General features: G+C 41.7%; 1 protein-coding gene across 1 annotated transcript in view; it reads right to left on the bottom strand.

Moving 5' to 3' along the window:
* The window catches only part of HPSE (heparanase), a 43,984-nt gene that overhangs the window by 22,375 nt on the left and 7,041 nt on the right, over positions 1 to 14,568 (bottom strand). Inside the window, exons 2-3 of the mRNA XM_033214219.1 lie at positions 8,558 to 8,703; positions 5,665 to 5,790 (exon numbers count right to left, since the gene is read on the bottom strand). Coding sequence (XP_033070110.1) covers positions 5,665 to 5,790; positions 8,558 to 8,703 — 272 coding nt within the window. The remainder of the gene's footprint in view (positions 1 to 5,664; positions 5,791 to 8,557; positions 8,704 to 14,568) is intronic.

Below are 14,568 nucleotides of genomic sequence, written 5' to 3'. Positions count from 1 at the left end.
TAATAATTTTCATTATATTAAAACAATTTTTTAAATCCCTGTATATGATTTATTAATTTAAAGTGACTCAAATTTTACATTAAAAAATTGGCCTAGAGTTATAGGACTCTGGTTTCCAAACTCTGTGCAAGGCAAGTTGGGGAGCACCAGTGAATGCATAGGTACAGCTGCAGGATTTAGCAACTAAAAGTGCAGGTACCTAAACTTGAACTTCAGATAAGCAATACATAATTTTTAGTGTATGTCCTATGTAACTGTTAAGAAATACTTAACACAGGGGCCAGGTGCAGTGGCTCATGCCTGTCATCCTAGCACTTTGGGAGGCTGAGGCGCGTGGATCACTTGAGCCCAGGAGTTCAAGACCAGCCTGGGCAACATGGCAAAACTACATCTCTACAAAAAGCAAAAAAATTAGCAGGGCATGATGGTAAGCACCTGTAGTCCCAGCTAGCTACTTGGGAGGCTGAGGTAGGAGGATCACCTGAGCCCAGGGAGGTCAAATCTGCAGTGAGCCATGATCATGCCATTGCACTCCAGCCTGGGCAACAGAATGAGACCCTGTCTCAAAATTAAAAAAAAAAAAAAAGAAAGAAAAGAAAAATAATTAAAATGAAAAGAATTATTTATCTGAAATTCAAACTCTAACCAGGCAATACTATTCACAGAGGCACTGTAGGCTCTTTTAAGTTTGCAAGGGAGAAGCATCAACATCTATTGGACAATACAAGACCTATTACTATTAGGTTGTGTAGATCTTACAATTTAATAATCAAAACACAGGTATTTTTTGTGGCCTAGGCGTGCTGTAAAAAAATTTTCTGTGATATTAAGGTACCATAAGTTTGGGAACTTCTGTACTCTGCTTTTTAAACCATTAGCTGTTCTATTATCAGATTTCAAGAGTGGCAACAATATAATTTTAAGTGTTGTCTTTAAATTGATTATCATATGCATAATACATCCTTCCAATTTTCATGTATATCTACAGTTGTTTGTTAAAGAGTAATTCATTCCTGAACTTTTGTAGTTAAAAAGAAAAAGACCTCTATCTATCTGGCAAACTTACACCCTTTCTCCTTAAAAGTGGCTTTGTTTTTGTTTTGTTTTTAAGTCTTTGCCCTGAATAACATAGTATAATATTAAATATTAACTATTTAGACTGGGCACGATGGCTCACGCCTGTAATCCCAGCACTTTGAGAGGCTGAGGCAGGTGGATCACCTGAGGTCAAGAGTTCGAGACCAGCCTGCCCAATATGGTGAAACCCCATCTCTACTAAAAATACAAAAATTATCTGGGTGTGGTGGCATGCACCTATAGTCCCAGCTACTTGGGAGGCTGAGACAGAATTGCTCGAACTCGGGAGGCAGAGGTTGCAGTGAGCTGAGATCACGCCACTGCACTGTAGCCTGGGTGATGAAGCAAGACTCCGTCTCAAAAAAAAAAAAAAAAAAAATTAACTATTTAATATTAGCTATAAAGACCACTAGGCAGAAACAACTCTTGCAAGCTGCTTTAGGTGTTTTGATATTTGCTGTGTCACCCACTTCCATAAACTGCTGCCTACCATCAAGGAATGACAGACATTTGGGTTTGAAAAGCTCCCTAGAGTCCTGTGACCCAGAATTCTACTGGATCTTAGAGCCACAGTTTCGGGCAGTATGGAGGCTTTGGGATCACCAGCCTGTGCTTAACCTCCACCCTCATTTTTCTAGGGGGGAACTGAGATCCAAACAAGGTAAGTCTTTGCCCAATATCACACAGCCATTTGGTGGCAGTACCATTACTGGAGCTTGTTACAAGGGGTGAGTGACCTGCTTTAGTTACATATTATAGGCTTTTATATTTCAAAATCATGTTGTAGAAAGTGCTCTGGATCAAGAATCATAAGACTTGAGCTCCAGGCATAGCTCTCCCACTTACAGACTATAATATGATCGCAGGTAATATCTTTACCCGACAGGAACCTCAGCTATGGATCTACAGTCCTGGGAAAAGCACCATCACATGCCTACCTGTAAAACCAAGGTTGAAATGAGACATGTGAAAACTGTCTGTAAATCACAAAAAACCCTTACAGTTAAATAGCACTTTGTACTAGCCCGGTACAAAGATTATAGCATTTTCAAAAAACCTGGAATGCTTGCACTCATACTTTACCCTTCCTCCATTTCTTCATTCTTCCAAATGTGCTTGGAATTTACATAGCTTGAAATTCTATTATACAACCCCTATAACATAATAAACTGTAACATCTCCTGGAATAGAGGCTATTGACAACTGAGTTCAAATCCATTCTTTTTTTCTTTCCTTTTCTTTTCTTTTTTCTTTTTTTTTTTTTTTCGAGACAGAGTCTCGTTCTGTCACCCAGGCTGGAGTGTAATGGCATGATCTCGGCTCACTGCAACCTCTGCCTCCCGATTCTCCTTGCCTCCACTTCTGGAGTAGCTGGGACTACAGGTGGATGCCACCAAGCCTGGCTGGTTTTTGTATTTTCAGTAGAGACGGGGTTTCACTGTGTTGGCCAGGCTGGTCTTGAACTCCTGACCTCAAGTGATCCACCTGCCTCGGCTTCCCAAAGTGCTGGGATTACAGGCATGAGTCACCATGTCTGGCCACATCTACTCTGAAGAAAAAAAAAAAAAAGCCACCTAGCCTACTCCTTCCCCAAAATAGAAAGAACAATTTAAAAACTTACAATTCATTATCTTATTCCCAATACTTTTCCAAACTCTCATCTCTTACTGTATAAAGAGTGGAGAGATCCTTGGAATGAAGATAAGCAAGATGAGACATTGAAAAAAATGGCAGACTCTTTCCCTTGGACTGTACCATGTAAGTCTATGTCAGCATCCAGTGTAGGCCTGGGTGTAGGCAACAGAAGAATGGGGTGATGAGGGGAACAGGTGGAGAAGAAGAACTACAAAGAGTTAGCTCACTCAGGATGATTACTTTAATAAGGGAGTCATCCTTTCTGCAGTCACACCCAGCATTACATCTGTAACATTGCTTCCTTTTCGTGCTCAAACAGGTTTAAAATATGAGTCTATATTCTCATGACAAATGTTTTTATCATCTTCTACTTAAGTGGAACACACCATTCAAGAGGACCTGTGTTAGAAAACGTACCTATATATTCTGGGACACTTGTTTTTTTGTTTTGTGTTTTGCTTTTTTGTTTTGTATTGTTTTTGTTTGTTTTTTGTTTTTGTTTTTTTGAGACAGAGTCTCACTCTGTCGCCCAGACTGGAGTGCAGTGGCACAATCTCTGCTCACTGCAACCTCTGCCTCCCGGATTCAAGTGATTCTCCTGCCTCAGCCTCCTGAGTAGCTGGGATTATGGGCACCCACCACCATGCCTGGCTAATTTTTGTATTTTTAATAGAGCCGAGGTTTCACCATGTTGGCCAGGCTGCTCTCGAACTCCTGACCTCAGGTGATCCACCCGCCTCAGCTTCCCAAAGTGTTGGGATTACAGGCGTGAGCCCCTGCACCCAGCCTGGGACGCCTGTTTTAAGGGTGCAGACCACTAGCTAAGCAATGAGCATGTCCTTATCTCCGCAGCCTTTTGCTACCTCTTCCTTTGTGGTATGTCCCCATGTCACTCAGCCATTACCAACCTCAGCCACAGGTTCACACCAATGTGTGGAATCTCCTATTGGCTTCTAAAATATTTGTCACTACAATGAGTAGGTGCCCAAACTAAACACAGATTTCTGTTTCCATGACGTGCCCATGAAAACTGAAAATTTCAAGCCAGAAATCAAATGTTTACAAATACAAATAAAATTCTGTATTTGTTGTATATTTTAGCATTGCCAACAGGGTAGTCAGACTTACATTAACTAACCCAGTTGCATAGTTAGCAAAGGAAGGCATTTCCCCTGGTGTAGGAACTATGAAAGCCAAGTCCTGCAGTTGGAAACCTACCATTTTGGTAACAGAAAGATCGTGTGAAGTAGCAAAACTTTCTTAGAAATTTAAGATAAATTGGTATAATGTTTACTATGACCCCCCAAGACTTACCTGTATCTTCTGGGACATGTGTTTTAAGAGCAAATCCATTAATTACCTAATACAACCGGGTCTTCTCCTAGCAGAACTATAATGATTTATTACAAATGTGACCTTACTTCCGTGGTTCTATGGTACCTGTCATTCCTTTAATGGGATCTGAAATGGCCCTGCCTTATGCCAAACTCCATTCAATAATTAATTACACTTATTAAAGTGTCAGAGTAGATCCCCCTCTTAAAAATGCAAAAAAAAAAAAAAAAGTTTTTTAGAGGACAACATTAGCTATTAGCATATGAGCTATTTTCTGATTTCTTATGGATCACCTTTTTTTCTGTACCATATACATAAAAAATGTATATAAATTGAAATCTATCTGATACATTGAACTCCAGGTAGTACATAGCAAAATCTTACAAGGATAATTTATTATCTTTGTAAGTATGTACATATACTAATGTATAATTATTATTATACTTTAAATAATGTTAACTAACCAAAACAAGTACAGTAACTTCAAGAAAATTTATTTTCAAAAGTCAAAAGAACTGTTTAAAGTATCTGAGCAGGTTATTTCTTTAACTGAGATATGGGGCAACATCATTCCTTAGTTGGGTATAAACATGAACCTTCAGATGAAAATATATTTCATAGTTAAAAAAGGATTGTGGCCAGGTGCGGTGGCTCATGCCTGTAATCCCAGCACTTTGGGTGGCCAAGGCGGGTGGATCACCTGAGGTCAAGAGTTCGAGACCAGCCTGGAGTCTGGCCACCATGGTGAAACCCTGTCTCTACTAAAAAATAGAAAAAATTAGCCAGTCGTGGTGGCAGGCACCTGTAATCTCAGCTACTCAATAATCAATAATATGATCGGGGGTAATATCTTTACCCTACAGGAACTGAATAATCAAATATTCTTCATAATGAATAGGAGGCTAAGGCAGGAGAAGCTCTTGAACCCGGGAGGCAGAGGTTCAGTGAGCCGAGATAGCGCCATTGCACGCCAGGCTAGGCAACAAAAGCGAGATTCTGTCTCAAACAACAAAAAAAAAGGATTGCTTGTTTCACTTGCTTTAAAGCCCCATGTGACAATGTCATCCTAATTTGAAGACTGGAAGACTGTTTTAGTGACTGAAAATACACTAATGGGTAGCTGAGCTAGCCCTGTGTTTGCAGAAGCCACAGAGGAAACAAAAAGAGAATGCTGCTTGGTGGCCAAGACTGTCTGGAGTGACTCAGGGCCCTCCTGCCTAATGCTCTAAACCACTGCATACTGGGGGATATTTCTGGGAGGGGGACGGACAGCAAGGTATGAATGATGTTCACATTTTGCCCTTTATATGTCTGTATTTTAATTTTACATAAGGAATATATTCATGTTTTCCTTGACTCCCTAGTTTTTTAGAGCAGTGAAGGTCATTGTTAGATCATGAATGATTGATTTATCTTTCACTCTGTGGCTACTAGGCAATGTCAGATGAAGAAAACAAAACAAAATAAGTTTTGAGTTCAGGATTTCCCATTTGGGAAATGCTTCAGTATTTTCAGTTTTATACAATTTCTGTAGGACTTGCTAGATTGGTGCCCGAGTCCAGTCTATTCAAATATCTTTGGGGCTGGAACACCTCTAGGGTGCCTTTCATTTCTTACTTGAGTAGGTGCTGTTCTTGAACTTTTTCTGGTAGTGTTCTCGGAGTAGCACTTGCTCCTGGTAGGGCCATTCCGACCGTAGCTTCTCCTTCACATCAGGAGGGATGGATCCAGATTTGCAAATATCTGCAAGTGGGAGAGATCATTTAGAGGATCTGTTTTCACAGTGAGCAGGCTGAAATCCCATGTGTTTATTTAGTTTGCTATTTATGTGACCAAAGCAGGATAATTAAGTTCTGGTTGTGAGGTAGGAGAGCAGAGAAAAGATATATTCTGTAACACATGTCAAATTTGCCGGCTCATGAATCACCACAAAGAAAACAATCAAGGGCAGGTTTCCTAAGAAATACTGAACACACACTGAACATGGATATGTTGGACATAGCTCCAAGTTATTTAACAATTCAGAGGGCTCCTCAGAAGCTTAAAATTACTGGCCGGGTGCGGTGGCTCACACCTGTAATCCCAGCACTTTGGGAGACTGAGATGGATGAATCACTTGAGGTCAGGAGTTCGAGACCTGCCTGGCCAAATGGTGAAACCTCATCTCTACTAAAATACAGCTACTTGGGAGGCTGAGGCAGGGGAATCGCTTGAATCCAGGAGGCAGAGACTGCAGTGAGCCAAGATCGCGTCACTGCACTCCAGTCTGGGTGACACTGGACGACAAAGCGAGACTCTGTCTAAAAAAATTTAAAAAGCTTGACATTACCAAAGAACTCTAATGAAGAAAACATCGTGCAGTTCTCTTAAGGTTCACTTTCAAAATCCATAGCAATTTGTTTTACGTGGACTGTATCTGCAGTGTGGTGATTTCCTCTTGCCATCATGGGAGGTAGGATGGGTGGGAACTGTTGACGTTTTTTCCCTTTGAATTTGGTACCATCAAAACTTCTGGGACCGCAACATGTGCACTTGAAAAAAATCCACCCTGGCCAGGCACAGTGGCTCACGCCTGTAATTCCAGCACTTTGGGAGGCCGAGGTGGATGGATAGCTTGAGCTCAGGAGTTCGAGACTAGCCTGGAAAACATAGTAAAACCCTGTCTCTACTAAAAATACAAAAAATTAGCTGGGTGTGGTGGTGTGTGCCTGTGGTCCCAGCTACTCGGGAGACTGAGTGGGAGGATGGCGTGAGCCTGGGAGTCAGAGGCTGCAGTGAGCCAGGATCCCACCATTGCACTCCAACCTGGGTGACAGAGCCAGACCCTGTCTCAAAAAAAGAAAGAAAAAAGAAAAATCCGCCCCATCCTGTCAGGCAGATCATTTCTCTATCACAAGACAGCAGGGTTGCCGGGTGCTGACTGCCAGGGCCGGCTAACTGGCCGATGACTTCCTTTCTGGAAAGCTGCACACTGACTTGCTGGTGGCTGATGCCTCATCCATCCCTGGGCTCACAGAGGATGTTTCAGAGGAACTTGGATAACCCCAGTTTCCCCCACCAACCATCCTCCTAGACACAGGATGAAGAAAACTGATGAGCAAAGAACAGTTTCCTGTCTAAACGTATGAGATCTTGTGGACACACATGGCTGGTGGGAAAGGGTCAAGTCTAAACAGAAACTAGGTTAGGTATGGTGGCTATCCCTATAATCCCAACACTTTGGGAGGCCAAGGCAGGAGGATCACTTGAGTGCAGGAGTTTGAGATCACATAGAAAGACTGTCTCTACAAAAAATTAAAAAATTAGTCGGGTGTGGTGGCATGCACCTGTGGTCCCAGCTACTCAGGAGGCTGAAGTGGGAAGATTGCTTGAGCCTAAGAGGTCAAGGCTGCAGTAAGCCATGATTGTGCCACTACACTCCAGCCCGGGGAACAGAGTGGGACTCTGTCGAAAAAAACCACCCCCAAAACAAAACACAAACTCATAAACATTCCAACCTGGTATTCAAGGAGAGCCCATCTGTCTTTTTTCTATTTTCTCTAATTACTGTTCTGTCAATTTAGCCCCAATTACTGATGAATTGCTCTAAATACTTCGTAACTGGAGAAAATAAACAGAAGGAAAAGGTATAATATATGAAATACTCAAATATTCCTCATAATGAATATATACATTATATACATGTTATTATAATTCAATGGTGTATACAATATTTTTAGTATTTCTTTTCTTTTTAAATTATTGAAAAATAGAGACAGGGTCTCTCTATGTTGCCCAGGCTGGGCTTGAACTCCTAGGCTTAAGTGATCCTCCTGCTTCAGCCTCCCAAAGTGTTTGGATTACAGGTGTGAGCCACTGCGCCCATCCTAGTAATTGTTAAGATATGATTTAACTACCATTTGATGTCTGATAGCACTTCTGAAAGACAGGACAAATTTTTATGGCTCCCTAGGACAGGTTTCTCAGGTGAAGGCCACAGACTTTCAATATTAGAATCCCCTGAGAAGCTTGCTCAAATCAGAATCTAACGTTGGAGCCCAGAAGTCCAAATATTTAAACTCACCCAGGTAATCATGGATCTCTTTCACCCACATTCTATTTTTAGAATAAATATCCTTCAATCTATCGTATCTTCAGCTAGAAATACTCTCTTTAGTTTGATGCGATTCTACCCACTTGCTCTCTCCGAGCAGCTCTGTCCTTCAGCTACAATCACTGTTCTATTAATATTTACAGTACGATGAGCTCTCAGTTATATCCAGGACACCTTTTTTTTTTCTTTTTTTTTTTTTTTTGTGAGGTCTCACACTGAACATGACAAACATCATGCTGAGAAAACCTGCCCACTGCCTCCTCCTTTGTTTCAGGTTCCTCCAAAGATCAGATGAGGGGAGAGGAAGTTTATCTCTTATATTAATTGTTAGGTGTGAGAAATAACAGTTTTCTCAAAGCATTCTCATGATGGACTGATATTAATTAAAATATAGAGTTAATCCTTAAAAATTTTCACCCTGGTTGACTTGAGATTGCCAGTAACTTCTCTCTTCAAAGGTTGATTCCTTCTTGGGATCGAAAATTAGGAAGTCTGTCTTGGTGCCACCAAACCTCAGGTATGCAGGGGACAAGCCTCTGGCCAAGGTACGAAGCTTTGGAGAACTGTTAGGAAGACAAGCAAGAAAGTATAACTGTTTTTTCCAAGACTATCTAGTCAAACATTCTTACTTCCTTCTTTCCTGGTGGACTTATTTCTTAACATTTCTCTGTGGAAGACTTAGAGGAGGAAATCATATTGTTTCGTTTTTGAGACAGAATCTTGTTCTGTTGCCCAGGCTGGAGTGCAGTGGCGCGATCTCAGCTCACTGCAACCTCTGCTTGCTGGGTTCAAGCAATTCTTGTGCTTCTGCCTCCTGGGTAGCTGAGATTACAGACAGTATTGTTTAATTTTTACTTTTTTCTTATTGGGCATGATAGAAAGGGAATCATTGTTTAAAACAGGAAGCATCTCAATCTGAATCTAATTGAAAGACTGATGGTCTAGGCACCTGAGGGCAACTTGCAGCTGTAATTCTGGCAAGAGCTTTTGTGTGTGTGTGTGTGTGTGCATGTGTGAGTGTGTGTGTGTGTGTGTGTGTGTGTGTGTGTGTGTGTGTGTGTGTGTGTGTGTGTAGGGATGGGGTCTTGCTATGTTGCCCAGGCTGGTCTCCAACTCCTGGCTTCAAGTGATGCTTCTGCCACAGCCTCCCAAAATGCTGAGATTACTGGCATGAGCCACTATACCCAGCCAGGAGCTTATGTTTTAACTTGACAAGTAGGATGGTGTTCGACACTTAAAAAAACTCATAGCCTTTTATGACTGATGGGGAAAAAGAAATGACAGAATGGAAACTAAGGGAAAGACAGCTCTGTGTCTGTCTGAAAAACAGATTGTCCCAAACTACGGAACAGTAAAAAGATCAGCGGTTACCACGGGATGGGGGTGGAAATGCAGAGAGGGAGGGATGAATAAGTGGAGAACAGGGGATTTGTAGGGCACTGAAAATACTCTGTATGTTACTATAATGGTGGATACATGTCATTGTACATTGCTCAAACCCATAGAATGTACACCAACAGTGAACCCTGCTGTGAACTATGGACTTTGGGTGATAATGATGTGTCAGTGTAGGTTCATCAGCTAGAACAAACACCTCTCTGGTGGGGATTTTGATAATGAGGGAGGCTATGCATGTGTGTGGGCAGGGGGTTTATGGGAAATCTCTGTCCTTCCATTCAATTTTGCTGTGAACCTAAAACTGCTCTAAAAACAGTCTATTTAAAACACACACAACTTGGTGCAAAACTTTTTAAAAAGTCTTCAAACACCTGTGTTTCCAGAGAAGTTTATAAATGACTTAGGATCTCTTCTCCTCTCCTTAACTCCCACCTCCCTTCACCATTCCCCACCAAGGAAAATCATTATTATGTATTTAAGTCAAATGACTTAGAATTATATAGACTTCTAATTCCCATCATTGACACCTCTAATTTGAACAATTGCTCCGAATGGGTGCCTATTATGTGCTTAGAATGGTACCAAATGCTAGAAAATGGAATTAGAATGATCTATAATCCCCTCCCTCAAAAAAATGAGGATGTTCATAAATATTTATATGAGCAAAACTGAGAGAACAGAAGACCTGGGTAAGAGAAACACCTGTCATACCTTTCTGAAATATCAAACATGCAAGGCTGGCCACACTGCTTCCTGGAATGTTCTGAAAACATATTAAACCAATGCTAGTAACTCTTGGAATGGCCTAATTAGTTTGTCTACATGTAGGTTTATTTCAAGTCAGGAAATTATTCTTGGAGCACTAATTGCCAATACTTCTTCTTCTTCTTCTCTTCTTCTTCTTCTTTTTTTTTCTTTTTTTTCTTTTTTTGCAGACAGGGCTTCATTCCCATTGCCCAGGCTGGAGTACGATGGCATGATCTCAGCCCACTGCAACCTCCACCTCCTGGGCTCTAGCAATTTGCTCACCTCACCCTCCCAAAGTGTTGGGATTATAGGCATAAGCCACCACGCCTGGCCAAATTGCTAGCACCTCTTATTATCTTAGGAATTAAAGATCTGATCCAAAATTTAAAATTTTAAGATGTGCTCATGCTTAATTAAATATGCTATGTAAGAATTTCAAAGTATTTCTTTGAATGCTTAGGAAATAAACCAAAAGATAGAAATTGAACAAAATGTAAGTCTCTTGTGTTAAAACTTCAGTGATTCCTCCTTACCATATTTTTGTTTGTAACTTGTGAGCCCCTAAAAATACAGTGGGCTCTGGCACTAGGAACCTCAGAATAAAGTGAGATTTTAAAATGTTATCAACCCGAATTCACCCTGACTGAAATACCTGACAGTCCCAAAGAGCTCTAGGAAGGATGGCATCTGCCATAGGATCCTCAAAACCGTGGCTAAATAAATGGAAATGCTGATCTAAGGTAAGGAAGAAGTAGCTATTTTCAGTTTGGTATGAACCCAAATAAAAATAAATTGTAGGGAGGGGAAAATAGAGGATGCACTACTGTTTAATGACTACAGAGTTTCAGTCTGGGAAGACGAAAAAGTTCTGAGATAGATAGTGGTGATATTGGCACAACAATGCGAGTGTGATGAATGCACCAAACTGCACACCTTAAAATGGTTAAAATGGCAAGTTTTTATGTTTTGTGTATTTTGCCACAATAAAATAAATAGTACTTGTAGTGTAATTTTAACAATAAAAGAATATATATTTATATACGAGAGAAGTATGCCTGGATGATAGCAATGGTCATTATGTGGTGAGCTAGATAGTAGACTTTTTCATTGCTTTCCTGTATTTTACAAGTGTTCCATAACAAGCACGTGATATTTTAAATTATACAAGTTGGTGTGTGTGTGTGTGTGTGTTGGTTTTTTTTTTTTTTTAGACAGGGTCTCACTCTGTTGCCCCAGGCTGGAGTGCAGTGGCATAATCTCGGCTCACTGCCACCTCTGCCTCCTGGGTTCAAGTGATTCTCTTGCCTCAGCCTCCCTAGTAGCTGGGACTACAGGCACCCACCACCATGCCTAGCTAATTTTTGTATTTTTAGTAGAGATGAGGTTTCAACATGTTGGCCAGGCTGGTCTTGAACTCTTGACCTCAGATGATTCAGCTGCCTTGGCCTCCTAAAGTGCTGGGATTACAGGCATGGGCCACCACACCTGGCCTTTGTGTCTGTTTTAGTAGGTGAAAAAAATAAGATTTTAAGGAGGTAAAGCCATCTGTTAATTTATTCAACAAATATTTGTTGCAGGCTGACTCCGCCAGGCATTATGCTAGTTGCTGGAGATGAATGGTGAAGCAGGCAGAGATAGCGGCTGTTCTCATACAATTTATAGTTTAGTGATAGATACGAACAAGTAAATAGACAATTCTTAAAAAATTCTATGGAACACATTTAGAGGGGCTCCTAATCTAGACTTTGGGCCGAGGGTAGGGGGTTGGTTAGCGAAGGTTTTTCAGGGGAAATGGTTTCACTGCTAGACATTCAAAAAGAATAAACCTTATCTAGATTAAAGAGAGGGGGGTAGGATTGAAGAAAGCAATCCAGGTGAAGGGAAAAGTCTGTGCAAAGACCAGAGATAGAAGAGAAGCTGGCACCACTGACGAGCAGAAGGGTGTAGCTGGTGCCTAGAGATGGGGGGCAGAGAGGCTGGGAGAGAACAGAATGGAGAGGCAAACAGGACCACATCATGGAGGGCCCCGTAAGCCGCAAGTCCAGGAGTGCCAGCTTCATATGAGGGCAACGGGGAGCCATGGAAGGATCTGCAGCAGTTGGAGTGACCTCACCAGACCTATTTTAGAAAGGAATCACAGGCTGCAGTACAAATAACTGAAGAGAAGGAACAAGACTCTGGTCATGTTAATCTAGACAAAACATGATGGACTGAGGTAAGGTGACAGCTCAGAGATGGAGAGAGATGGATAAATTCAAGACACACTTAGAAGTAGAAATAATAGATTTGGGTTTTTCAAATAATTTTTTTAAAATGAGACAAGTTTCACCTTGTTGGCCAGGCTAGTCTTGAACACCTGGCCTCAAATGATCCACCTGCTTCGGCCTCCCAAAGTGCTAGGATTACAGGCGTGAGCTATTGTACCCGGCCTAGATGTGATTATTAATTGGATGTGAGGAGGAGTCAAGGATTACTTCTGGGAAGCACCTTGGAAGATGGTAATATCATTTGCTAGATGAGGAATAGGTGATAGATTGAAGATGGTGAGGAACAGGGAGGAGAAGGGGCACTAAGTTTTGTAGAATTTGAGATACCAATGGAACACCAAAAAACGTATTTCCATCCATCAGGCGCTTGGCCCTGTGTGCCCGAACTCAGGAGACACATATAGGCTGGGAATATAGACAGGCAAGTCCTGTAGAAATACCAGGGACTGGCAACCCCTAGCTCACAGGTCGCAAGGCATGGCCCTAAAACCAAGATGAGGAACTTCCTCAGAGAGAACCACTCCAGGCTGGCCCCGTTCCACTGCCTTCCGCCAGGCACTGATTCTGTTCCTTGGCATTTTGATTGGGTTTGATGATAGAGGAGCCTCATTTAGATTCCTCTAGCTGTATTTGTAAGCAGTCGTGGCTGGGCAAGAGATGGGGAAGTGGGAGGAAACGAGCACCCGGAAAAGGAACTCTGGCATCACATGACGGACATCTGTGCATGACCCGGGTCACGGCCTGGTCCTTAGAGGTACAAACCGTACCACCTTGGTTCACTCTCCATCACACTGCCCTGCCTTCATTTTCTTCATAGCAGTTGTCGCTCTCTGAAATCAGCTTCCTTGTTCATTTCCTTGGCTTACTCTCTACTGCAGCCCCCATCTCTGCTGCAAGCTCCCTGAGAGCAGGGACCTGACTGACTTATCAGAATCCACCCAATACCTAGATAAGTACTTGGCACACCGCTGGTGTTGAATAAATACTTCAGTGAATGAATGAGCAAGGCCCGCCTGATGTAAGGGTAAGTCGGGGCCAGACAAAGACTGTTTCCTGAACAAAATGAAAACTCAGTGTTGTCTGGGTTTACCACTTGGACACTGCCAGGTAAAAGAAATCATGTTTCAAAGTTTGGGTATTAAGGACCTTTCTGTTTATTTCTTTTGCAATGAAATATTTTCTTGCTTTGAAAAAATAATATTGATGCCCTCTGACAAAAACTAGATTTAATATGGCTGCAAAACATGCCATAAAACTAAAATTGATCAAAGGTACAGTATTTCAATCATATACAAGAAAAATAAAGGAAAAATGATCCCACCACCACAGTGACATGGAAATAACAGAGGAACGCATGAAAGAAGCTGCAGCTATTCTATTTCTAGAGCAGTTCATTAAGGAAAAAAAGGGGGGGCCTGCAGGTGTTTTTATTTTACAAAAATAAGTTACTTCTCTCTGACATGAAAGCAGAGGTGTGCTGGAGTCGGCTGTACCACGTGGTCGGCCTGTGAAAGCCAAATGTTAAATTTGGAGAAATTTTGTGAGCCTGTTGTTAAACTGTTGGCAGTTTGGAACTGGCCGTGGAGGGAGTACTTACACTACAGAAATCAGCAAAACCCATCAACCAGTCTCCCCTTCTCCCAGAGAGCCAGTTGTTAAATAGTTTCCAGCATAGCCCTGCATGACCAGTAATTTAAGTAATTTCTGGAAGTGGGTGAGACCAGCCGGGGAATACATGAAGTGAAAAAAAGGTCTAGGTCAGAAGTCTGAGGAACACTAATGTTTAAGACAAGCTAGAGAGAGAGATGGAGAGGAATTGTTAGAGAACGCTCCCCCCCAGAAAGGTGACAGACCTAAAGAGGTAAGAAAGTGCTTTCATCGTCAACCTTGCCAAATGCCTCCAAGAGACTGTATTAGTTTGTTAGGGCAGCAGTGGCAGAGTTACTGTAAACTAATTGGTTCGAACAACAGAAATGTATTGTCTTACAGTTCTGAAAAGCCAAAAATTTTAAATGA

This window comes from Trachypithecus francoisi, unplaced genomic scaffold (genome assembly GCF_009764315.1).
Source record: "Trachypithecus francoisi isolate TF-2019V2 unplaced genomic scaffold, Tfra_2.0 Lachesis_group1, whole genome shotgun sequence".
In the NCBI taxonomy this organism is placed as follows: Eukaryota; Metazoa; Chordata; class Mammalia; order Primates; family Cercopithecidae; genus Trachypithecus; species Trachypithecus francoisi.
Note: the sequence above shows the minus strand (reverse complement) of the source record. Positions and strands in the feature narration are given on the sequence as shown.